Here is a 25,745-nt window from a genome sequence, read left to right as displayed (position 1 = left end):
CCTCAAGGAACTAGAAAAACAAGAACAAACTAAGCCCAAAATTAGTAAAAAAGGAAAGACATAATAAAGATCAGAGCAGGAATAAGCAATATACAATTTTTTAAAAGATCAATGAAACAAAAAGTTTTCTTTTGGACAAGATAAATAAAACTGACAAACCATTAGCTAGACTAATTTAAAAAACATAAATGAGCCAAATCAATAATATTAGAAATGACCAAAAAAAGACATTACAACTGATCCCACAGAAACACAAAGGATTGTTACAGACGATTATGAGTAAATTTACAGCAACAAATTGGAAATCTCGGAGAAACATAAATTTCTGGACAAATGCAACCTACCAAGATTAAACCCAGAAAAAATAGAAAACCTGAACAGAACAATAATGAGTAATGAGACTAAGTTAGTATTTTATAAGTCTCTTTCTAAAGTAAAACCCAAGACCAGATGGCTTCACTGTTAAATTCTATTAAATTTTTAAAGAAGAACCAACACCAATTACTTTCAAAATTTTTGTAAATATTGAAGAGGAGAGAAGTCTTCCAACTCATTCTATAAGGCCAGCATTACCTCGATACCAAAACCGGAGAAGGACACACGCACACACACACACACACACACACACATGCGTGCACACACACAACAGGCTAAGATCCCATATGAATATGGATGCAAAAATCCTCAGCAAAATACAAGCAAACCAAATCCTACAGCACATTTAAAAAGGTTATACAACATGATCAGGATTTATGCAGGGAGGCAAGGATGGCTCAACATATACAGATTAATAAATGTATACATGTGATGTATCACAACAAAAGTATGAAGGACAAAACAATATGATCATCTTAATAGATGCAGACAAAGCATCTGTTAAAATTCAACATCCCTTCATTAAAAAAACTCTCAACAAATGAGGTACAGAAGGACAGTACCTCAAAACAATAAAGGCCAGATAGGACAGACATACAGCTAACATCATACTGAACAGGGAAAGATTGAAAGCTTTTCCTCTAAGATCTGGAACAACACAAGGATGCCCACTTTTACCACTTCTCTTAAACATAAAACTTGGCATCCTAGCCAGAGCAATTAGGCAAAATAAAGAAAGATCTCTACAATGAAAACCATAAAAACAATGATGAAAGATATTAAAGAGAACATATAAAAAATGGAAAGATATACCAAGTTCGTGGTTTGGAAAAGTTAACATTGTTAAAATAACTACACTGCCCAAAGAGATCTACAGATTCCATGCAATCCCTATCAAAATGCCAGTGATATTCTTCACAGAAACAGAAAAACAATCCTAAACTTCAGGAATCACACAAGACTCTGACTAGCCAAATCATCTTGAGCAAAAAGAACAAAGCTGGAGACCTCACACTACCTGATTTCAAAATATATTTCAAAACAACAGTAATCAAAACAGAGTGGCACTAGCATACCATGCTGGGTGTATGGCAAAACTACAACCTCTGCCTCCCAGGTCCCAGTTCAAGCAATTCTCCTCCCTCAGCCTCCCTAGTAGCTAGGATTACAGGTACATGCCACCATGCCCAGCTAATTTTTTGTATTTTTAGTAGAGACAGGGTTTCACTATGTTGGCCAGGCTGGTCTCAAACTCCTGATCCTAAGTGATCTGCTCACCTCAGTCTCCCAAAGTACTAGGATGACAGGCGTGAGCCACCAAGACCAACCACATTATCTGATTTTTGACAAAGACACCAAAACATATTGGGGAAACACCGTCACTTAAATATATGATGCTGGGAAAACTGAATATGCATATGCAGAAGAATGAAATCAGACCTCTATCTTTTACCATATTAAAAAAATCAACTCTAAATGGATTAAAGATTTACATATTCGATTTGAAACTACTATACACTTTGGGAGGCCGAGGCGGGTGGATCACGAGGTCAACAGATCTAGACTATCCTGGTCAACATGGTGAAACCCTGTCTCTATTAAAAATACAAAAAATTAGCTAGGCATGGTGGCGCGTGCCTGTAATCCCAGCTACTCAGGAGGCTGGGGCAGGAGAATTGCCTGAACCCAGGAGGAGGAGGAGGTTGCAGTGAGCCGAGATTGCGCCATTGCACTCCAGGCTGGGTAACGAGCGAAACTCCGTCTCAAAAAAAAAAAGGAAAAGAAAAAAAGAAACTACTACAGAAGAAGAAATGCTTCGTGCCTTTGGTCTGTGCAAAGATTTTTTTGGGCGAGATTCAAAAGCATATACAACAAAACATAAATAGACAAGTGGGTTTATATCAAGCCAAAAAGCTTCTGCACAACCAACAGAGCAAAGATATAACTTGCAGAATGGGAAAAAATATTTGCAAACTATGCATCTGAGAAGGGATTAATATCCAAAATATACAAGAAACTCAACGCCAGGTGCAGTGGCTCATGCCTATAATCCTAGGATCACCTGAGGTCAGGAGATCAAGGCCAGCCTGACCAACACGGAGAAACCCTGTCTCTACTAAAAATACAAAAAACTAGCCAGGCATGGTGGCGCGTGCCTGTAATCTCAGCTACTAAGGAGGCTGAGGCACGAGAATTGTTTGAACCTGGGAGGTAGAGGTTGCAGCGAGCAACAAAAAGAAAAGTCCGTCTCAAAAAAAAAAAAAAAAAAAAAAAAAACCACAAGACTGGGCAATAGTGGCTCACACCTGTAATCTCAGAATTTTGGGGGGCCAAGTGGATGGATCACCTTAGATCAGGGGTTCAAGACCACCCTGGCCAACAGGGCAAAATCGTCTCCACTAAAAATACAAAAAGTAGCCAGGCATGGTAGGACTAATTATAAATTAGTCCTACCTGTAATCCCAGGTAATCAAGAGGCTGAGGCAGGAGAATCACTTGAATCCAGGTGGCGGAGGTTGCAGTGATCCAAGATCTCACCACTACACTCCAGCCTGGGCAACAGAGCAAGACTCTGTCTCAAACAAATCATAATAATAAAATAATAAAAGAACACAACACCAACCATAAGGAAATTAATTCATAAGGGTGCTAAGTTAAAATTAAAATCTTCTGGCTGGGCCCAGTGGCTCACTCCTGTAATTTCAGCACTTTGGAAGGTTGAGGCGGGTAGCTCACGAGGTCAGGAGATCGAGACCATCCTGGCCAACATGGTGAAACCCCATCTCTACTAAAATACAAAAAACTAGCCAGGTGTGGTGAAAGCCTCCAGCTACCTGGGAGGCTGAGGCAGGAGAATCGCTCTGGAGATGGAGGTTGCAATGAGCCGAGATCATGCCACTGTACTCCCGCCTGGCGACAGAGCAAGACTCCGTCTCAAAAAAAATAAAAATAAAAAATAAAATCTTCTATCCCAACCATTTCTCCCAAAAAGAGACCATTAAGGAGGTGAAAATTCAAACACGGAAGGAGAGAGGAGATTTGTAGCACAGCGTGGTCAAATACCTTTTCCAAAGATGGCCTCAGCAGTGTCTGCTATCCCACATGCCATTCTGCATGCGACCTTGCCTCTCTCTAGTAATTACTGGGGTACATGTCCCTGGGGAGGCTGTGACTTCTTTGAGACCATGTAGTTTCCACCTAGTTCTCTTGGATGGTCACTCTGGGGAAGGCACCTGCTACATAAGAATTTCAAATAGTGTGGGATTGTCATGCTGGAAAGACAGTGAATGGATGCGCTGGTTGGCAGCCCCAGCTGAGCTTCCAGACAACAGCCAGCACCAACCACCAGGCATCCAACCCAGCCAAGTAAGCCCTTCTCAAATTCCTGACTCTCAAAAGCATGAGCCAAACGATATAGCTGCTGCTTTTCCCCACAATATCTTGGGGTACTTTGTTACACAGCAATTATAAAGGAACTGACAAAGGACTCTTATCCAGAATATATAAAGATCTCCTGCAAATCAGTAAGAAAAAGACAGATGGGAAGTGGCAAAGAGCAAAACACTGGAAATCCAAATGGCCAATTATAAAAATGTGCTCAACCAACAGAGCGAAGACATAACTTACAGAATGGGAGAAAATATTTGCAAACTATCCATCTGAGAAGGGATTAATATCCAAAATATACAAGAAACTCAACGCCAGGTGCAGTGGCTCATGCCTATAATCCTAGCACTTTGAGAGGCCAAGGCAGGTGGATCACCTGAGGTCAGGAGATCAAGACCAGCCTGACCAACACGGAGAAACCCCGTCTCTACTAAAAATACAAAAAATTAGCCAGGCATGATGGCGTGTGCCTGTAATCCCAGCTACTAAGGAGTAGTAAAGAAAAGCTAATAGGCCAGGCACAGTGGCTCACCTCTGCTAATCCTAGCACTTTGGGAGGCTGAGGCAGGTGGCTACCTGAGGTCAAGAATTCAAGACCAGCCTGGCCAGCATGGTGAAACCCCATCTCTACTAAAAATAGAAAAATTAGCCAGGCTTGGTGGTGCATGCCTGTAATCCCAGGTACTCCAGAGGCTGAGGCAGAATTGCTTGAACCTGAGAGGTAGAGGTTGCAGTGAGCCAGGATTGTGCCACTGTACTCCAACCTGGGCAACAGAACCAAGCTCTGTCTCAAAAAAAGAGGAAAGAAAGAGAGAGAAGGAAGGAAGGAAGGAAGGAAGGAAGGAAGGAAGGAAGGAAGGAAGGAAGGAAGGAAAAAAACATACAATGAGATGCCAATGCAAACCAACTAGAATAGCTACATTTTAGAAACCGAAAGTGACAATATTGTGTGGGTAAAGATGTGGAGCAATGGTAACTGCTTACACGGCTATGAGCATGCAAAATGGTACAAAGAACTTGAAAAAATACTTGGCACTGCCTACCAAAGTTGAAGATAGCTTATATACACCAGGAAACATATACAAGAGTGTGGTGGCAAGAGCTGGAAACTGGTAACCACTCAAACCTCCATTAATAGTACATGGACAAATAAACTGTGGTGTCTTATACAGTGACAAACTCTGAAGCTATGAAAATGAGCAATGTATAGGTTATCACAGCAACATAGATGCATCTCACTAATGGTGTTGAGCCAATAAATATGAATGGTAGGAATGCATTAAGATAAAGTTTAAAAAAAAACAAGCAAAATGTGAGCTAAACAGTAGGGACACATGAACACACAGAGAAGAATAATAGACACTGGAGCCTCCAAAAGCGGGGAGGGAGGGAAAGGAACAAGGGCTGAAAAATTACCTTTTGGGTACGGTGCCCACTATTTAGGTGATGGGTACACTATGAGCCCAGACTTCACTTGTACACAAGATATGAATTAAGAAGTCTGAACTTATGTCCTCTAAATATACTTAAAATTTTTAAAAAATATATTCTGGCTGGATGCGGTGGTTTACACCTGTCATGCCAGTACTCTGGGAGGCCAAGGCAGGTGGATCACTTGAGCCCAGGAGTTCGAGACTAGCTTGGGCAACATGGGGAAAATCCATTTCTACAAAAAATTCCCTGGGCATGGTGGCTCCCTCCTTTAGTCCTAGCTATGTGGGAGGCTGAGATGGGAGGATCCTTTGAGCCCAGGGCATCGAGACTGCAGTGAGTACAGATCATGCCACTGCACTCCAGGCTGGGTGATAAAGTGAGACCCTATCTCAAAAAAGGAAAAAAAGTATATTCTGGGCCAGGCACGGTGGCTCATTCCTGTAATCCCAGCACTTTGGAGGCTGATGTGGGTGCATCACCTGAAGTCAGGACTTTGACACCCGCCTGGCCAACATGGTCAACCTCCCATCTCTACTAAAGATACAAAAATTAGCTGGGCGTGGTGGCAGGCACCTGTAATCCCAGCTACTTGGGAGGCTGAGGCAGGAGAATCGTTTGTGATGGTAAGGTGAGGGGATGTGGGGATGTCACTATGTCCCTTGGCCTGGGGAATGGAAACGCAGGTGTTTGTTGCTTTACCATTCACATTTATAGTATGCTGATATATTATGTACTTTCCGTAAGTGTGTTACATCTCACAATAAATCTTTCAAAGCTAAAGAAAGAAGAAAATAAATATATGATTGATAAATACCTAACTTCATGTATCATTTGATTACCTAGTTTCTTCAACCTTATTTATTAAATTATCTAAACTATTCTCACTGGTTTGTGATTCCAACTTAATAATGTAGCCAATTCTTACTTGGATTTGAGAGAGCTGGTAGTTATCAAAAGTCTACTCGGTTTTGGCGAGGATGAATGTGCTTTGGGGGGCGGAGGTAAGGGGGATAGAAAATGTGAATGAAACAAAAAGCAGGGAGGGAGGATGAGACAGTCATCGTCCTGGGATTTATTATTAAACAGGAAAATTCTAAAGACAAACTGAGAAGAGAACGGAAGTCTGTCAGAGGGTTGCCAAGTCAGAAAGCAAAAGTAAATTGTCGCTTTATTAAAAAGCTGGGGCGGAGCGGGTCGGGGGGGCCGCCATCCTGATGGAGCTCAGAACAAAACATTTGGGGGGGGTCTTAAAGCAGAGGCCAGGCCTGCAGGGTGGGGGTCGGTTATCCCGGGCATCCCGCTCTAGGGTGCAGCTTCCATCCATATTGTGCAGGTAGTTAAAGACTGCTGAATGGCTTTTGTTTGTTTTTGCTTTTGTTTTTGTTTTTTTGAGCTGGAGTCTCACTCTGCCTCCTAGGCTGCAGTGCAGTGGCAACATCTCAGCTCACTGCAACCTCCGTCTCCCGAGGGATTCTCCTGCCTCAGTCTCCGGAGTAGCTAGCTGGGATTACAGGCGCGCGCAACGAAGCTCGGCTTTTTTAAAAAAATTATTTGCTTATTTATTTTTGAGACTGGGTCTCCCTATGTTGCCCCGGCTGGTGCCAATGTTTTCAAAGATTTAACATACTGCTATTTTTACATGTATTACTTTGTGCTTACTCTAAACTAGTTTTTATTGATGGAAAGTACAGAAAAGAGCGCGTGCCGCATTTTGTCCCCCCTTGCCCACCAGGCTCCATTCCCTCTGGAGCGCACACCTAGGCCGTTTGCGTTCCCCGCGTCCCCCCGCCGGAAGCGGCCTGGAGGGGGCCTGGACGCCGCGGTGTCGTGCGCACACTGCTCGGGTGGGCCGGACGCCACGCGGAGGGCTGGGAGGGACTGAGGGGCGCGGGGGGCGGCCTGAATCCCTGTCCCGCCCCCCCGGAACCCCGCCCCGCCCCGTCCCGGGCGCGCCCGCGCGCGCGGACATTCTCAGCCCCGACCGCGGCCGCTCAGGTCGGACCTGCGCGCAGCGGCCGGAGATGCAGCGGGGCGCCGCGCCGTGCCTGCGACTGTGGCTCTGCCTCGGACTCCTGGACGGTGAGCGCGGCGAGCTGGCCGCCCGCCCGAGAGCTGGGCTGGCCGCAGAGCGGGTACCGCGCGCCTGGGGCGGGCGCCGCGACCGCACCGACCGGGGGACGGGCAGGGGACACCGTGGCCCGGGAGCGCGGGCGCGGGAGGGAGCACGACGCTCGGGGCCCAGGACCTCGGGATGAGGAAAAGGCGGGCGGGGACTGCAGCCGGGTCAGGCCAGGGCGGCCGGGCCGCGCCTCCGCGCAGGGATAGCCTTCCCAGCCCCCGAATCCGCTTCTCTGTAGGTGGCTCGGCGTCCTCGGAGCCGGGCCCCGTCGGGCTGCGCCCTGGGCCTGGATCCTTCGTGCCCTTACTCGCTTCCCCGCGGCGCGCCTCTTGGTCCCAACCCACGCGCACCGGAGATCCCGGGCATCCCGGCCCGGCCCCAGACTTGGGTGCGCACTTCCCGACGCCCGGAGTCCGCACTTCCCGACGCCCGGAGTCCGCACTCGCGGTGGGTCCCCCAGAGGGCGCTCCAGATGGACCTCCACCTTCCCTGGGCCGGGGACTTCGAGGGCAGGGGCTGGGGACTACCGCGCGCCCGAGGCAGACGGGTGCAGGTGCACACTGCAACTGAAGGCGAGTTTTGAGGAGGCCAGTCGAGGGCTATCAGCGCCGCAGAAGAGGTGGAAGGCCGGGGCTCTCCGGATTCGAGGGGACTGGGGCCTTGAAGGCCAGCTGGGGAGCAGAGGCCCCCACCGGTGGGTCCCCTGCACAGGAGAGGCAGGGTTCAGGTTGTGTTGTGTTCCGGCCGCTCTGGCTGGTGGGGAGAGACCCATACCTAAGGCAAAGGCGGAAGGGCTGGAGAGAGGGACTGGGGGGGATGAGGTCGGGGAGAGGAGCTGGATAGAGGTGTCAGGAAGGAAGCTGAGAGGATGAGCTGCGAGTCCACCCGTAGCTGGTGTCCCTGCAAATCTAAAGGTGGAAGGGCGGGGTCAGAGTTTCCCACTGTCTGAGCCGGGGAGTGCTGGGAGCCCTGAGGCCAGCGATGGGGACCTCAACATTTCTGCACCCCATAGGAATTAAACAGTGGCTATACATGCTTATAGTTCTCACAGGGAGTGTCAGACCCATTTGACACATGGAGAAGCTTAGACCAAGGACATGTGCCACTCCCCCAAGGTCCCCAGGAGGCCCAAAGTAAGCCTAACAAAGCCCGCCTTCTGTCTACCACGTGTACGTTCACTGGCTGAAGAGCAGAGGACAGGGGAGGGGGCAGGTCTGACTTAACCAGGGGAGTAGGGAGGAGAACATCGGTCTGGGCCTCTAAGTCTGACAGGTCTGATCAGGGCACTGCCCTTGGCCTTCCTGTACCCAGCCCAGGACGGGGCTCTCAATATGTGTTTGTTGAGTGGCTGACAGGGCTGTAGAATGAGAGACACTTAACCTGGAGGAAACATGGGACAGGCCCCTGGGCGCAGTGTCTGAGGCTGGGCTGCGTAGCTGGAGAGGAAGCAGAGGACAGACCCAGCAGGGGACCCTGGGGGAGGGGGCCAGAGGGCCAGGGGGCTTCCAGGGATACAGGGAACATTCTGCAGGTATAAGGAGAACCAGGCGAGGCCAGTGTCCTGGCACTCCCACATGGTTTTGGGGTGAAGGGAGATGAAGCCATTCCCTCCAGTAAGTGCAGTGACTCCCAGCCAGTTAAGAAGAGGTGGAGAGAGGATGTTAGCTGGGGGTCCATGGGGTGGAGTGTCTGGGGTTGGACCTGGGTTTGGCTGGTGGGGAGATGACAGTGGAGACAGAGTCATCCCTCCCTGAGCCGTGCACTTTGCTCTACCTCCTGCTAGGCTGAAGACCCCGGGACCTCCCAGCCTGCTGGGGGATTTCACAGCGGGAGCACAATCCCTTAGCTGCAGTCAGGCATCAGGGTAGCCAGGGGTAGGAGCAGGCCTCAAGCCTGAGCACCCTGAAGCTGACCCCTTAAAAGTGTGCTATTGGTCATAGAACCAGACTCTTGTCCTGCCTCTTCCCCTAAAATCCTTTCTGTGTGACCCGAGTCCCCTCCTTTCTGCGCCCTGCACCTCAGTTTCCCCAAGCATAGCCATGGCACAAGCTGGCAAGGGGTTGCGTGTGCTTGGGCTGACTCCAAGACCCACTTTCCTGCTCCAGTTCCACAGCTTTCCCCGGGTAGAGAGAGTAGGTCGCCGATGTCTCTTGGGGCTTAGTCTAGAGAGAGGCCATTGGCACCCTTGCAAGTTCATTGGCACCCATCCCTATCGCCCAGGGATGAAAGTGCTCAGGGGCCCTGGTGAGGCACAGCTGGTGGCTGTAAGCTGCACAGGAAGGCAGTGTTGCTTCCAGCTGAAAGTTTCTTGGAGAGGTCTGCAGAGCTCCAGGACAGGGAATTCCAAGCAGGGCAAAGAACCCTGCAGAGGCCGCGAGACAGGAAAGTCCAGATGGTGAATGTGGACAAATGAGTGGTCCGGTGAGGGTAGCGTCTGGAAGGAGTGGATGGGAGGTAGCGGGAGACGAGGCTGGAGATGGGGCAGTGCCAGCAGCAAGGAGGCTGGTGTCCGGGGAGACAGGAGCTGAGGAACTGCAAGTAGAGAAAGCCAGGGGGTAAATTGGGGTGGAGGCAGGTCGAAGCTGGGGATGATGGGGATGGGGGAAGTCCCAGGTCTCTGGCTTCAAGAATAGTTTATCAGAGGGAGACCCTGGGAGAGGAGCAGGGACTCAGGGTGGAGTTGTCTAATGGGATTTCCTGGGAGACCCCAGCTGATACAACCAGCCAGATAAGGAAGGAGGAAAGTTGGGAGCACTTGAGTGTGATGGGGCAGAGGGGAATTGGGGAACCCAGGGAAATTAAGTGAAATCAGCTGCAAAAGGGAGGTTCTTCTCTGTGTCTGGCTTACACCATCCTGCTGTAGTTTGGGTATTTTCCTCCACAGGGCAGTTTTCTCTCCACCAAGGCCTAGCCTGTGTCCCACGTTCCTCTTAGATGCCCCTCGGAGTTGGGGGTGGGCAGGGAGAGGGGTCTGGAGAGCCTCTCACACCCCCTAGACTCAGCAAGATTCAGGTCATGTGTCCAGCTGGAGCCAGGGATTCCTTTTCAGACACTGGCTTCCTCTGGAATCTGGGTTTTCCGGTTACGCTGAGCAGACAAGTCTGGGAGCAGGAAGGTGCGGGCATTCATTGCCGGAGGAGGTTCAGGGTGCCAGCCATGGCCAGGCTGGACGGGGCAAACGGCAGGCACACCCCCAGACCTGTCCGAGGCCCGCTCCACCCTCGCCCTCAGCCAGGCCTGGGCAGATCCAGGTGGCAAGTAGGGAGCTGGCCACGTGGCCGGGAAGGTCAGCAGGGGTTCATGGGAAAGGACTTGTTGGCCACAGAAGAGGACATCCTGCCTGCATTTCCCTCTTCCTGCGGCAGGAGCTGGTGGCCCCAATTTAGCAGCACTGGGGGGCCACCTCTGCGCCAGCTGGGCTGTCTAATAACACCGCTCGTCCTCCTGGCCCGCAAGGAGAGCCCTGACCCCAAAGAAGCCAGGAAGACTGCCTGGCACAGCTGGCTGCCCTACTGCGGCCCTGTGCTAGGAGCTTAGCATCTGCTCAGGCCCCCTCCTCCCGGTCTCCACCCCCTCGGGGTACTCAGGCAGCCCATGCTCCCAGCAGGTGCAGCCCCTCTCAACCTCATCACCACTCCCTGCTTCCAGCATCTTCCAGAAATTTGTCTCCATTCTGCCCCAAAGGTACTGCTATAAAATACCGATCTGAGCCTTCAGCACCCCCCACCCACCCATCCTCAAGATAAGCACGAGCTTCTTGGGCTAGTGGTACAGGCCCTTCCTGCTAGAGGACAAAATTCAGACTTTCAGGTGGATTTAGGGGAAGCCCTTATCATCACCCCCTCAACACACTAGCTTCAAAGCTACCTTAAATTCTACCGAATGAAGGTTGGTTTGTGTTAAGTAGCAAGCGTGCACTGGCACGTGCATGAACATGCACAGATGTGCAGTGTCCGGCAGTGAGCCACGCCTCGATGTAAAATGGTTTTTTTTTTGAGACGGAGTTTCGCTGTTGTTACCCAGACTGGAGTGCAATGGCATGATCTCAGCTCACAGCAACCTCTGCCTCCTGGATTCAAGCAATTCTCCTGCCTCAGCCTCCCGAATAGCTGGGACTACAGGCGCACACCACCATGTCCAGCTAATTTTTGTATTTTTCGTAGAGACGGGGTTTCACCTTGTTGACCAGGATGGTCTCGATCTCTTAACCTCGTGATCCACCCGCCTCAGCCTCCCAAAGTGCTGGGATTATAGGCGTGAGCCACCGCACCCGGCCAAAATGGTTTCTTAAATTGCTTCACAGCAGGGCATGTATAGGTTTTAACTTTATGGCACAAACCTCATTGTGCTTGTTTTGGACATTAGGAAATTAAGGCCAGAAGGGTGAAACGACTCTCTAGATGATAGACGGCTCATTTCAGGGAGGTAATAGGTGTCTGGTATCTGGTTTCAAACAGCATGGAGGCCAAGTGGGAAAGAAGGACAGGCACACAGGCTGTTGTCCACATTCCCCAGGGAATGCCCTAGAGGGCTGGCCAGGTGAAATCTTCCATTTCTGGGTACCGTGGCACCGTTTTTACTTTGCTGTTCCAGAGACCTTTGCATGTCCCAGACAGCTCCCCCAGGGTCCACCTCTCGCCGGGCATTTACCTATATGCACAGCCTCTTCACCCTCCTGGTACCCTGTGCCTCTCTTCCCCTCACTGCCACACCTGCCCACACATTCTTTTTTTTTTTTTTTTTGAGACAAGAGTCTTGTTCTGTCACCAGGCTGGAGTGCAGTGGCAACATCTCAGCTCACTGCAACCTCCGCCTCCCGGGTTCAAGTGATATCATGCCACTACACAGAGCAACAGAGCAAGACTCTGTCTCAAAAAAAAAAAAAAACAAGTGATAATGAGCAGCTGCTCCGTGAAGCTATGGAAAAGTGCAGGAGTCCCGGGTGGAAAGCCTCGGCGTGAGATGCTGGGGAAGCCGCACAGGAGCTCAAATGTCAGAGGTGGGGAGGGAGTGTTCCAGATCACCTGCACATGGAGGTCTGGAGCCGCATCAGGTGAGTGGCAGGGAGGCCAAGGAGGCTCCAGATTCTGCCCAGAAGCAGCAAACAGGTAGATTTAAGCAGGAGAGGGACTTGTGTTCTAGAAAGATTGTCTGACCCCTGAGCAAGGACTGGGCCAGTGGGGAGACACTGGTATTGTGATCCAGGGGAGAGCCGTTGAGACTGGCCAGCAGTGGGGTGGGGAGGAGGCTGGGTGGAGGGACAGCAGCCCTGGAATGCCCAGTAGGGGCTCTGCAGCCAGAAGGTGTCCATGGCAAGGATGCAGAGTACTTGGTCAGGATGGTGAGGAGAGGTGGGGGCAGGGACCTGGGACTCCCAGCCACCCCACCCTTGATAACCTCCTCCTAGACCAGCAAGCTCCTACTCAGTCTGCAAAGCCCATTTCAGCTCTGAGCATGGAGGCCACTTGGTGACCAATTGGCTGTGGGGGATGAGTAGGGTCAGGAGTGTCTGGTGGGTGAGCATCACTTGGACAGCCAACCTAGGAGGAGGGAGAGCAGTGTTTCCAGGGCTGATGGAAGAAAGATGATTACATTTTATAAAATGCAGAAATGCAAATTATGCAGACATCTGTAGAATAAATAGTAGCTTCCCATAATCCTGTCTTCCCAAGACAATCTCTTAACGGTCATGTATTTTGGAGCACGTTAACCTCTGTGTGCTAGCTTTCTATCTGTACGGTGGCAATAGGGAACCTACCGCAGGAGTGTGAAGGTGTGTGGAATGCACACGTGTGTACGACCGTGCTCTCACAGACAGTGCTAAGTGCATGCTTGCTGTTCCTGTTGTAGCAGGAGGTACTGAGAAAGGAGGATTCTCCATTGGTGTCTGGACACTGTCTATCATTACTGTGCGGCTGCCTCCTTCACATCCTTGCCAGTGCTAGGATTCTCATTCTTTGTGGTTCTTGCTTCTCTGGCAGGTGTATGGTTGTGAGCTCTGTGGTTCCAGTCATGCTCCCCAGTGTTGGATGTGGGCTGGGCTTGAGGGCTGGTGTCCCCCAGGACTGGAGCCCAGAAGAGCTGTCAGGAAGGGTGGGAGCACAGAGTGGGGTTGAAGTTCCAGCTTTGCCACCATCAAGAGTACATCCAGGGAGCAGGACTGGGGCCCGAGGCGGGTGGGGACCTGAGCCTGCTTCCATGGCCTCATCGCCCACACCATGCTCCATCTGTCCCATCTATCTGAGGGCCCAAAGTCACTGGCTCTGGCCTGCGTGCTCTCCTCCTGGGCCAGCAAGCTTCTACTCAGTCTACAATGCCCCTTTCAGCTCATATGCATCCCCTCCCACCACTGAGGCTTGCCCCCTGTGCTATGACGATAACACAGGGTCACAGTGAGACAGCAGCTGTAGCAAACCAAGCATTCAGGAGGCAGGTGACAGCAGAGGGCTCTGTGTGCATGAGCCAGACCATTTATTCTTCTTGTTTGTTTTTATTTCTAAGACGGAATTTCACTCTTGTCACCCAGGCTGGAGTGCAACGGCATGATCTCTGCTTACTGAAATCTCCACCCGCCCCAGGTTGAAGTGATTCTCCTGCCTCAGCCTCCTGAGTAGGTGGGATTATAGGCACCTGCCACAAGGCCCAGCTAATTTTTTGTATTTTTAGTAGACATGGGGTTTCACCATGTCAGCCAGGCTGGTCTTGAACTCCTGACCTCAGGTGATCCCCCCACCTCAGCCTCCCAAAGTGCTGGGATTACAGGTGTGAGCCACCATGCCCGGCTTGACAGTTTATTCTTAACCATGTTGTTTGTGGTCTGTTGTTCTTTTTTTTTTTTTGAGACAGAGTCTTGCTCTGTCACCAGGTGCCAGGCTGGAGTGCAGTGGCTCGATCTCAGCTCACTGCAACCTCTGCCTCCTGGGTTCAAGCAATTCTCCTCCTACCACTCTGTGCTCCCACCCTTCCTGGCAGTAGCTGGGACTACAGGTGCATGCCACCATGCTCAGCTAATTTTTGTATTTTTTATTAGACACTGGGTTTCACCATGTTGGCCAGGATGGTCTCAAACTCTTGACCTCGTGATCCACCCGCCTTGTCTTTCCAAAGTGCTGGGATTACAGGCGTGAGCCACGGTGCCTGGCTTGTGCTCTGTAGTTCTTAGTGATCCTAGGACCAATCCACATCTTGCAAGTGGGAAAACTGGGGCTTGGAGAGAGCGGAAGTGATTTGCCCAAAACCACACAGCAGAGAGCAGCAGTGTGGGGTGCCCAGCAGGACGTGCAGGCCCAGCTTTCTCAGGCCTGCAGGATGTGCAGTGAGGACCGATAGCCCCTTAATCTCTGGAGGCACAGGGGCTGCAGGCCAAGTTAGGGGGTGCCATCAGGCAGAACACTCCTGCCACCTCCCCCCAGGTCTTTGCAGAGGCCCGGCCCCAGGAGTGAAGAGAGAGGGTGCAGGTGACCCCCTCTGCCCAACCCAAGCCCAGCAGCAGCCCCTTTGCTCCCCGACAGCTCCCTCCAGTCTATAGCCTGGCTCCTGGCTGCCTTCGTCCTCCTGGGCTCAGCTGCCCAGAGAGTGTGTGTCCAACTGGTAGGCCTGCCACACAGCCCCCGTCTTCCCAAGCACCCCAGGGAGAGGGAGAAAAAGAGCTGGGCCTGGGTTGGCCACAGCAGAGCCGTGCTCTCTGCCAACGTGGAGGGGGCCCCAAGCTCATGGATAATCCCAGTGCCATCCTTGTGCCGGCCATGCTGGGCCTGAGGACAGAACCATGAGCTGATGACACCCCCACTCAGGATCAGCTTGATGACACAGACCCTCCACCTACTGTAGATCAGGGCCAAAGTGGGGATGACATGCTCAGCTGCGGGCCGCAGGGCAAGCCACACTATATTAATTCTTCCTAACCATGAACATGGAATGTTTCTCCATCTGTTTGTGTCCTCTCTTATTTCGTTGAGCAGTGGTTTGTAGTTCTCCTTGAAGAGGTCCCTTACGTTCCTTGTGAGTTGTATTCCTAGGTATTTTATTCTTTTTGTAGCAATTGTGAATGGCAGTTCGTTCTTGATTTGGCTCTCAATAAGTCTGTTATTGGTGTATAGGAATGCTTGTGATTTTTGCACATTGATTTTATATCCTGAGACTTTGCTGAAGTTGATTATCAGTTTCAGGAGTTTTTGGGCTGAGGCGATGGGGTCTTCTAGGTATACTATCATGTCGTCTGCAAATAGAGACAATTTGGCTTCCACCTTTCCTATTTGAATACCCTTTATTTCTTTTTCTTGCCTGATTGCTCTGGCTAGAACTTCCAGTACTATATTGAATAGGAGTTGTGAAAGAGGGAATCCTTGTCTAGTGCCGGATTTCAAAGGGAATGTTTCCAGTTTTTGCCCATTCAGTATGTTACTGGCTGTTGGTTTGTCATAAATAGCTTTTATTACTTTGAGATACGTTCCACCAATACCGAGTTTATTGTGGGTTTTTAGCATAAAGGGCTGTTGAATTTTGTCAAATGCCTTCTCTGCGTCAATTGAGATCATCATGTGGTTTTGTTTTTGGTTCTGTTTATGTGGTGAATTATGTTTATAGACTTGCGTATGTTGAACCAGCCTTGCATCCCCAGGATGAATCCTACTTGATCATGATGGATAAGTTTTTTGATTTGCTATTGCAATCAGCTTGCCAGTATTTTATTGAAGATTTTTGCATCTATGTTCATCATGGATATTGGCCTGAAGTTTTCTTTTCTTGTTGGGTCTCTGCTGGGTTTTGGTAACAGGATGATGTTGGTCTCATAAAATGATTTGGGAAGGATTCCCTCTTTTTGGATTATTTGGAATAGTTTCAGAAGGAATGGTACCAGCTCCTCTTTGTGTGTCTGGTAGAATTTGGCTGTGAACCCATCTGGACCTGGACTTTTTTTGTGTGGTAGGCTCTTAATTGCTGCCTCGACTTCAGACCTTGTTATTGGTCTATTCGTAGTTTTGGCTTCCTCCTGGTTTAGGCTTGGGAGGACACAGGAGTCCAGGAATTTATCCATTTCTTCCAGGTTTACTAGTTTATGTGCATAGAGTTGTTTGTAATATTCTCTGATGATGGTTTGAATTTCTGTGGAATCTGTGGTGATTTCCCCTTTATCGTTTTTTATTGCATCTATTTGGTTGTTCTCTCTTTTCTTTTTTATCAGTCTGACTAGTGGTCTATCTTGTTGATCTTTTCAAAAAAACAGCTCTTGGATTTACTGATTTTTTGAAGGGTTTTTCGTGTCTCTATCTCCTTCAGTTCTGCTCTGATCTTAGTTATTTCTTGTCTTCTGTTAGGTTTTGAGTTTTTTTTTATCTTGCTCCTCTAGCTCTTTCACTTTTGATGATAGGGTGTCAATTTTGGATCTCTCCACTCTTCTCATATGGGCACTTATTGCTATCTATTTTCCTCTAGAGACTGCTTTAAATGTGTCCCAGAGATTCTGGTATTTTGTGTCTTCGTTCTCGTTGGTTTCGAAGAACTTCTTTATTTCTGCCTTCATTTCATTGTTTATCCAGTCAACATTCAAGAGCCATGAAGTGGCTCTTGTTCAGTTTCCATGAAGCTGTGCGGTTCTGGGTTAGTTTCTGAATTCTGAGTTCTAACTTGATTGCACTATGGTCTGAGAGACTGTTTGTTATGATTTCCATTGTTTTGCATTTGCTGAGGAGTGCTTTACTTCCAATTATGTGGCCAATTTTTGAGTAGGTGTGATGTAGTGCTGAGAAGAATGTATATTCTGTGGATTTGGGGTGGAGAGTTCTATAAATGTCTATCAGGTTTGCTTGTTCCAGGTCTTAGTTCAAGCCCTGGATATCCTTGTTAATTTTCTGTCTGGTTGATCTGTCTAATATTGACAGTGGAGTGTTAAAGTCTCCCACTATTATCGTGTGGGAGTCTAAGTCTCTTTGTAAGTCATTAAGAACTTGCCTTATATATCTGGGTGCTCCTGTATTGCGTGCATATATATTTAGGATCGTTAGCTCTTCTTGTTGTATCGATCCTTTTACCATTATGTAATGACCTTCTTTGTCTCTTTTGATCTTTGTTGCTTTAAAGTCTATTTTATCAGAGATGAGAATTGCAACTCCTGCTTTTTTTTTTGCTCTCCATTTGCTTGGAAAATCTTCCTCCATCCCTTTATTTTGAGCCTTTGTGTATCCTTGCATGTGAGATGGGTTTCCTAGATACAGCACACTGATGGGTTTTGTTTTTTTATCCATTTTGCCAGTCTGTGTCTTTTGATTGGTGCATTTAGCCCATTTACATTTAGGGTTAATATTGTTATGTGTGAATTTGATACTGCCATTTTGATGCTAGCTGGCTGTTTTGCCCGTTAGTTGATGAAGATTCTTCATTTTGTTGATGCTTTTTAGCATTTAGTGTGTTTTTGGAATGGCTGGTACTGGTTGTTCCTTTCTGTGTGTAGTGCCTCTTTCAGGAGCTCTTGTAAAGCAGGCCTGGTGGTGACAAAATCTCTGAGTACTTGCTTGTTCGCAAAGGATTTTATTTTTTCTTCACTTATGAAGCTCAGTTTGGCTGGATATGTAATTCTGGGTTGAAAGTTCTTTTCTTTAAGGATGTTGAATATTGGCCCCCACTCTCTTCTTGCTTGTAGAGTTTCTGCCGAGAGATCTGCTGTGAGTCTGATGGGCTTCCCTTTGAGGGTGACCCGACATTTCTCTCTGGCTGACCTTAGTATTTTCTCCTTCATTTCAACCCTGGTGAATCTGACGATTATGTGTCTTGGGGTTGCTCTTCTTACAGAGTATCTTTGTGGTGTTCTCTGTATTTCCTGGATTTGAGTGTTGGCCTGCCTTGCTAGGTTGGGGAAATTTTCCTGGATAATATCCTAAAGAGTATTTTCCAGCTTGAATTCATTCTCTTCGTCCCCTTCTGGTACACCTATCAAACGTAGGTTAGGTCTCTTCACATAGTCCCACATTTCTTGGAGACTTTGTCCATTCGTTTTTGCGTTTTTTTCTCTAATCTTGGTTTCTCATTTTATTTCATTGAGTTGATCTTTGACTTCTGATATTCTTTCTTCTGCTTGGTCAATTCGGCTGTTGAAACTTGTGCATGCTTCGTGAAGTTCTCGTGTTGTGCTTTTCAGCTCCTTCAATTCATTCATATTCCTCTCTAAATTATCCATTCCTGTTATCATTTCCTTGAATCTTTTTTCAAGGTTCTTAGTTTCTTTGCATTGATTTAGAACATGTTCTTTTAGCTCACAGAAGTTTCTCATTACCCACCTTCTGAAGTCTGATTTCATCATTTCATCACAGTCATTCTCGTCCAGCTTTGTTCCCTTGCTGGTGAGGAGTTTTGGTCCTTTGTAGGAGGCGAGGTGTTCTGGTTTCAGGTGTTTCCCTCCTTTTTGCGCTGGTTTCTTCCCATCTTTGTGGATTTGTCCACCTGTCGTCTGAGTAGCTGCTGACTTTTCGATTGGGTCTCTGAGTGGATGCCCAGATTGTTGATAATGAAGTATTTCTGTTACTTGGTTTTCCTTCTACCAGTCTAGCCCCTCCGCTGTATGACTGCTGAGGTCCACTCCAGGCCCTGCTTGTCTGGGGTACACCTGTAGCAGCTGCAGAACAGTGAGGGATGCTACCAATTTCTTCTTCTGCTATCTTTGTCCCAGAATGTCAGTCTGATCAGTCCTTTTTGAGTTGACTCTGGATATACAGGGGTCAGGGAGCTTCTTCAGGAGACGGTCTGTACTTTATAGGAGCTCAAATGCTGAGCTGTGAGCTCCATTGTTCATTCAGGGCTGTTAGGCTGCTACGTTTATGTCTGCTGCAGCAGAACTCTTAAAACCCTTTTTTTTTTTGCTCTGTCTCGGGGAGTTGGGGCTTTCTTTATGAGTGTCCATTGCACTATCCTGCCCAGCTAGGAGGCAGTCTAGTCAGTATTTGCCTGCCGAGGCTCCGCCCTGCTGATGTGGGGTCCATCCTGTTGCTGCAGGCTCTGCCCTGCTACCACGGGCTCTGCCCTGCGGAGGAGTCTCTCTGTTATGTTGGGTTGCCTCGGCAACGGCAGGCTGTGTCAGCAATGGGAGTGTACCTCAGTAGGGACGGATTGCCTCGGTAATGGCGGACGCCCCTCCCCCACCGAGCTGCACCATCCTGGGTTCAGCTGTGCCCGCAGTGAAACTCTTCACCCAGAGTGTCTCAAATTGCCATTTTGTTTGTCCCTGTGGGGGTGAAACCCACCGAGCCTGCTCGCTTGGCTCCCTGCCTCAGAGCACCTTTCTTTTTTTTTTTAAGTTGAACGGATGGCTCTCTCCCAGGTGTTTCAGTCGCCCACTGTTAGGGCACTGGGATCTGTGTGATTTCCCGTGCAGCGAGCCACTGCCCTGGCTCAGATGCCACTTCCCAGGAATCTCCTGGTCTGGCTCACTGTCCAAGTCCCGTTTAATCAGATGGATATGCTAATCTGCCCTCCCAAATCTCAGATTGCTGGTTTAGCAGGGCACCCGGACCAGTGTGTTTTGTGCGGAGTGTTGCGGAGTGCTGCTGCGCTGCGGCGCCGGCTGAAGCGGCCGCATCAGCCAAAACGGCTGTGCTTGCGTCCCGTGTCTCTCCTACACCTGGGAATTTCCTTGTTCTGTGGGCAAGAAAGATCCGTCTGGAAATGCGGCTTTGACTCATCCTCTGCGCATTCACTGAGAGCTGCGATCCTGAGTTGTTCTTACCATGCCATCTTGAATCAAGTAAGAATATTTTTTTAAAAATTAAATGAGAGAATATAAAAGTCCAGAGAGTGTAGCACAATCCCCAAAACTCTCCCGATCCAGATGGTTGCTGGGCCAGGGTGAGGTCTTGTGTCTTGGCCCTTCCAGATGTTCGACAAATCTGCAACACAGACAGAGGTGTGAGGGTCACTGCGGGGCACAGAGGCGGAGGGAGAAGGGGCTCCCTGGGGTTGGTGTGCAGGTCTCAGAGGGCTCCTCAGGCCCTGGAAGGTAACCTTGGGCCCCAGGTTTCCCCAGAGTCTGTCCACAGGGGTCTGAGGCCTGGCTGAGGGGGTTACGTGTGCACAGTGTCTCTAAATTTCCTGCAGGAGGCACTGAGTCCAGGCACGCACACAGGCAACTTCAGGGAGCTGGACCCCTGATACTGAAACAGATGCAGAGGGAGGGGGAGGCTCAAGGATTCACAGGCAGAGTCCTATGCCCTCAGGCCCTGAGAAGAGCAGGAGGTCTGATGACACAGGGCGGGGTGGGGACCTGCCCTCTTCCCTGGACCCTCCATGCCATCCAGATGGAAGAACTGCACGTTAAATGTGTGCAGCTTCCTGGAGCACGTCATCGTTACAGCCTAAGAATACTTGGTCCTTCCAACACCCCACCAACCCTGTCTGCACATTTTCATTTAGGAAATCATTATGCTTTAGCAAAACACACATTTCCCACGTAATACATTCCAGCATAAAAGGGTTACAGAAAACACTACTTTTTAAAGAATGAAAAACAGGGTGTGTGTGATGTATAATAAATGTATGTATATGTATAAAACATACATTCATATGTGTATAATTTTGAATAGTAAAATACATTTAAAACAGTGGCTCCCTGAATCGTGCCCCTTAACTTCTCCCAAGTGACCACAGCCCTGACTTGTCTTCAGGGGTTTCTTTTGTTGGCATCGGACACAGACAAAGAACCATCGATGCCCAAGCCAGTGCTCTCCACACACAGAAGCCTCCAACCTCATTTTGAGAAATGGGGCCAGGAGGCCACCCCAGGCCCCAGGGCTCCATGGAGGCTGAGGAGCTGCTGGGACTGGGCACACCCCAGGGGTCCTGGATTCTGGCTTTTCCCCTACTTGATGCCAGGACCTACTGAGTGCCCACGGGTGTCCAGTGCTGGGCTGGGTGGGCTGCTTGCTGGCATGGCAAAGCCCGGGGGTGCCTCCCTCCCTCTCACACCTTTCCCAGGAAGCATGAAACATGGGGGTTCATGGTCAGCCCCAATGTCTGCTCGTGACGACCTGGTGATGCTCCCTGTGGGCTTCAGGGGCTGGGAGGGCAGAGCTGGGTCCCCTCAAATGAGCTTCAGTGGCACTGCAGACAAGAATACGGTGTGTGGCTTTGGAATCTTGCATGTGGTAGCTAGACCAGCACCTCAGCTTCTCCCTCATTAGAGCAGCCCATGGAGGGCTCAGCCCAGCAGGCTCACGGGCTGCTATGGAGAGGGTGTGTTCCCTGGAGGATGCTTTCTGGGCATCCTTCACCTGCCTGTAGGGATTTCCAGCATAACAAAGAAAGGTCACAACAGGTCAGGTGAGGCTCTTCAGCATCCTCATCCTCCTTGAACTCACCGGGTGTCCTGATGGGATAGCAGGAGAGTGGGGCAGACGTGGGGACACAGGCACTTTCTGCCTTCCCCTTGTCATGCTGCCCCTGCACACTCATATTTCTTCTGCCTGTTCAGGCTTTGTCTCTGTTGCTTTTTCCACAGGTGCCAGGAGAGGACTTGTTGGCATCTGAGAGGAAGAAAACAACTGTGCATGTCCAGAATCCCCAGTGCAGCTTTGGGGGGTGGTCCCCAGAGGAGACCCAGATGTCACTGGGAACCCCTCCAGTAGGGTGGGGCCAAGCTCTTCTGACCCCAGCCGGGCTTCCTGCCTGGACCCTGTGGAATTGCTCAACAAGATTCAGCACTGCAGCCTGGGGCCAGGAGTCAGGACAATGCCAAGACAGTGGGCAGGAGGGCTGCAGAGGGACTTTATGGGCCCTGAAGGCCCAGAGCATTGACTGCCACGATAAGACCAGGTCCCTCAGGAGAATGATGAGAGGGAAAGAGGGAGAAGGCCAGAGCTAGAGGAGCTCATGAGTCAGAGGGTGAGAGAGAAGAGGAAGGAGACAATTACGTGCTGATGGTCGTCTGCACTCTTGGACTCTTCCATATCTGCTCCAGCAGCTTCAGGGTGTTGGGAGCAGCAGTGGTGATGGGGCAGCCATGGGAAGGAAAGGGGAGAGTGAGACCTGAGGAGGCACTCGGCCCCTGCTGTCCTGAGGCTGCGGAGCCAACCCCACAGGCTTCGGTGTGCTCATCTCCAGATCCTCCGCAGCCTGGATCACTTCCTACAGCGAGGGAGGAGCCTCTGTCTTCCCATACACTTTCCCAGCCCTCACATCCTGTAACTGCCCAGGCAGGGAAGGCCAAGGCTGTGTCATCCCATTCCTCCAAGAGGCAGCCACCATTTCCAGGACGTTGTGCACAGTATGTGATTCCCTCCCTCCTCCTCTAGGGCCTATCTCTGCTCTTCTGATGAATCCCATGTCTTTTCTCCCTATCACCAATCCCGCTGCTCTCCAACAAAACACAGGAGGGAAGAGCAGGACTGCACCACCAGGCCTTCCATAAACCCATGGGTTGCACCCTAGGTGGGCAGCACCTGCCACAGACCTGGGGCTCAGTTGGAGCCTGTGGGACGGGGTGACAACTGATGTCACAGATTGACTGTTGTATGCCTGGGATGACCTTAGGGACCTGGAAAATACTCAACCCTCACAAGAATTCCACAAGCTACTGGAAGCTTAGAAACGCTGTAACGGGACTCTAGACAAAGCCCCATGTCCCACTGCCTTAATCCTCAAGGGAGACTGTGGTTCTCAGCACATGAATGAACGGGCCCTGCCCGTTTTACCTGAGATGTGGGAGGACTGGGCGGGAGGGCACCTGGCAGGCCTGACACAGAAAACAAGCTGGGCCTGACTGCAGTGTGGGGTGCAGGACAAGGATGTCAGGCCAGAACGGAGGGTGTAACAAGACAAGTGACCCTGGTGCCAGCTGCCCAGCGGCTCTGTCCTGGGCCCAGTGGATTCCAGGAACCAGGTTATAAGAAGGGTGTGAGCCTGCAGCAACACACAGCCACTCCACACACACACCCTAGGATTCCTGCTGGCCACAGAGGACCTCGGTGACAGCTGGACACTGAATTCTCCAAACCAATTCAGCTTCCATTCGTAGCTCAAGGACTAGGGACTGGGTGAGAAGTGGAGGCCAGAGCCGTGCTCCAGCATGGGATTCCCCCTTGGGTCTCTAGGATGGGGGCACACTGAGTAATCCCAAAGGAGGATTCTCTATTTCAGGAGAGCCAGGGAGTGCCCTGTGACCAGGAGCAGATGCTGAGGGCTGGACAGGAAGGTGCTGCTGCAGGTCCCCAGAGTGCAGAGGGAGAGGGTAAGCTCTTGCCACTTCCTGGCACATGCATGAAGGACTTTGTGTCCAGGGTGACAGAGCACCTGTGAGGGGCCGTGTCCCACCTCACTCCCCATACAGTACTGAATGCCACATCCACACACTCATCTCTTGTTCCCATTCAAAAACGACACTATGCCCCCTCCCCCTGCAAAACCCACGGCTTTCATGTTTCCTATGGCACAGGCAGGAGAGACCGGGCCTCCTGGAAAAGATATTGCTCATCAGGGAATGAATCATGGGGATGAGCAGAGCACACGCGACGCCCATGGAAACAAAACTCCTTCCATTTCTCATTAACATGCAGAAAGAAAAAACCACACCTTTATACCTGAGCATGTCGAATGCTTGTGAAAATCGGGTTATCGAACACAATAGAGTATGTCCCTGATTATTTTTCTGCTTCAGACCAGGAGCTGAGGAATGATGCCACCACTACCACCAACCACCTGTGAGCTCGCTTCTCTGTGTTTCACATTAATAAATGCACATAGAAAAGTCCAGCATAACACGTACCTACTAATACCCTGCGTCAGGCAGCCCTTGAGAGAGACTTCCCTAAAATAACAGAGAGTGTTTGGGACCTCTCAGGACTCTTATCCTTGCACATGCACAAACAGATGCCAGAACTGCCTGGCATAATGACGAGTTCTACCAGGGCCGCCTGGTGACCCACTGCATCAACCCTCCTCCCATTTCCGGAGTTCACATTTGCTTCTTCCATTTGGGAGACTGAGAGCCTGGGAAATCCATCTCTGCACCATCTCTGTCTGAGGAGTGAGGATATGACATTTACCTTCAGGTACAGCCGTGGTGGAGGATGAATGGGTGAATTTAGGTGACATGTGCAGTAGCAATTCAATGTTTTAGACAGTGTTTCTGAATTTTCTGGGAAAACGCGCATACACTCCTAAAGACATTCCCAATCACTCCACAGGGCTGTCTCCTCCATACCTCACCGCCCTGAGGCACACCACCCTATTCCATCTAAATGGCAGTTCTGCCTCCAGGGACTCGAGAGGATGGTCACAGTTCTTTACTGGATGGACTGAGCGTTTTTTAAACCAAACTGCCCCTATCTCCTTTCTGTCAGGAAGCTCAAACCAAAGCGGCCCTCCAGCAAAAGCAGGAGAGTAAAGTGCCACCTGTTGCCACACTCAAGATCTTTCCTGAGCGGAGGAGCGCTCCCAGAATACACACCTTTTTCCTTGGAGGGTTCCTCTGCTTGCATGGACAGAAAGGAAAACACTGTGAGCTTCAGACCATCCTGAGGCTTGAGTGTACAGGTCTTTTCTTCATTGTTGACATTAGAAGACCAGATGGGAAAGAGTGTCCAAGTCAAAGGAACACAGAAGAAGAACAGGACAACTGACTCACGCTAACGTCGTTCTCGCAGGATATTCCCTCTCAAGGTCCTGTGACTTGGCAGTGAAGTGATTCTGCCCCAAGCACGGAATCAAGCTGCAGAGGAGGAAGCTCACTGTCACTAAGTGTGTGGCTGGTGCTGCCATTTTCTCCTCCTGTCTTAAATCAAGCCTCAGTGGGGAACAGACTCTCACTCGGAATTCTCCCCACCAAAGACACTGTATAAATCACCTATGACACATAGGGTCAGATTCTCCTACCGTACTGAAATTCAAAAGGGTAAAGTCAAGAAATCTTTTCTCCAACCAAACCAGGTGGACTGACCTACCCCTGTGGTGGCTCCTCCTCATCTGAGGATTGGTAGGAGAACTTTTCCAGCAAGGTATATTCTGTGGGAAGTAAAAGGACACAGAGTGAGTCAGCAGGTGCAGAAGAGGAGCAGGGAAGAGAGGTTTTCTAGCCCCAGGTCACCCCATCAACGTGAAATAGCCCATCTCAAACAGGGCACAGCACCCAGGGCAGGCTGTGTGTCCCTGCCGGCTCTTCAGGCTCCTGCCTCCTAATCTGACTTGAGCTCACTTGCCCTCCCTTCCTGAGTCCTTCCAATCTCATTTCCCCCCTAGAATCCACCTCTGGTGCTTCTGTGTGCATCAGTCATTCTGCAATATGTTATACTTGGTAAAAAGCAACCTTTCTTCTGAGACATCTCCTTTGAGCCAAATACACGGTATGTTCACCAGGCTTCTGTACTGAAGACAATAAAGCTTTGAAAATACTTAGTTGTCCTCTCCTTTAAAGGACGCCCCTATTTAGCAAGTGCTATCTGTCCTTGCACTG

The 25,745-nt window shown here is 49.8% G+C and overlaps 2 protein-coding genes across 3 annotated transcripts in view; one reads left to right on the top strand and one right to left on the bottom strand.

Annotated features, from left to right (window-relative positions):
- The first annotated feature begins 5,816 nt into the window (after positions 1-5,816).
- Positions 5,817-25,681, top strand: LOC108590349 (uncharacterized). The gene is made up of 5 exons (XM_078365973.1): positions 5,817-5,824; positions 6,929-7,275; positions 7,554-7,762; positions 19,791-20,048; positions 21,798-25,681. The coding sequence occupies exons 1-5, from the start codon at positions 5,817-5,819 to the stop codon at positions 22,158-22,160; spliced, it is 1,185 nt and encodes a 394-aa protein (XP_078222099.1). The 3' UTR covers positions 22,161-25,681.
- LOC144581376 (uncharacterized) overlaps positions 23,680-25,745 on the bottom strand; it is a 17,504-nt gene continuing 15,438 nt past the window's right edge. The window contains exons 5-6 of one of the 2 annotated variants that reach the window (XM_078364693.1): positions 25,237-25,297; positions 23,680-25,004 (exon numbers count right to left, since the gene is read on the bottom strand). In XM_078364693.1, coding sequence (XP_078220819.1) covers positions 25,000-25,004; positions 25,237-25,297 — 66 coding nt within the window. In that variant the 3' untranslated portion in view covers positions 23,680-24,999. Of the gene's footprint in view, positions 25,298-25,745 lie in introns of both variants that reach the window. The other variant, XM_078364692.1, reaches the window with a different exon arrangement.

The sequence above is a fragment of the Callithrix jacchus genome, chromosome 2 (assembly GCF_049354715.1).
Source record: "Callithrix jacchus isolate 240 chromosome 2, calJac240_pri, whole genome shotgun sequence".
Taxonomy (NCBI): domain Eukaryota; kingdom Metazoa; phylum Chordata; class Mammalia; order Primates; family Cebidae; genus Callithrix; species Callithrix jacchus.
This window is presented reverse-complemented; position numbering and strand designations above follow the sequence as displayed.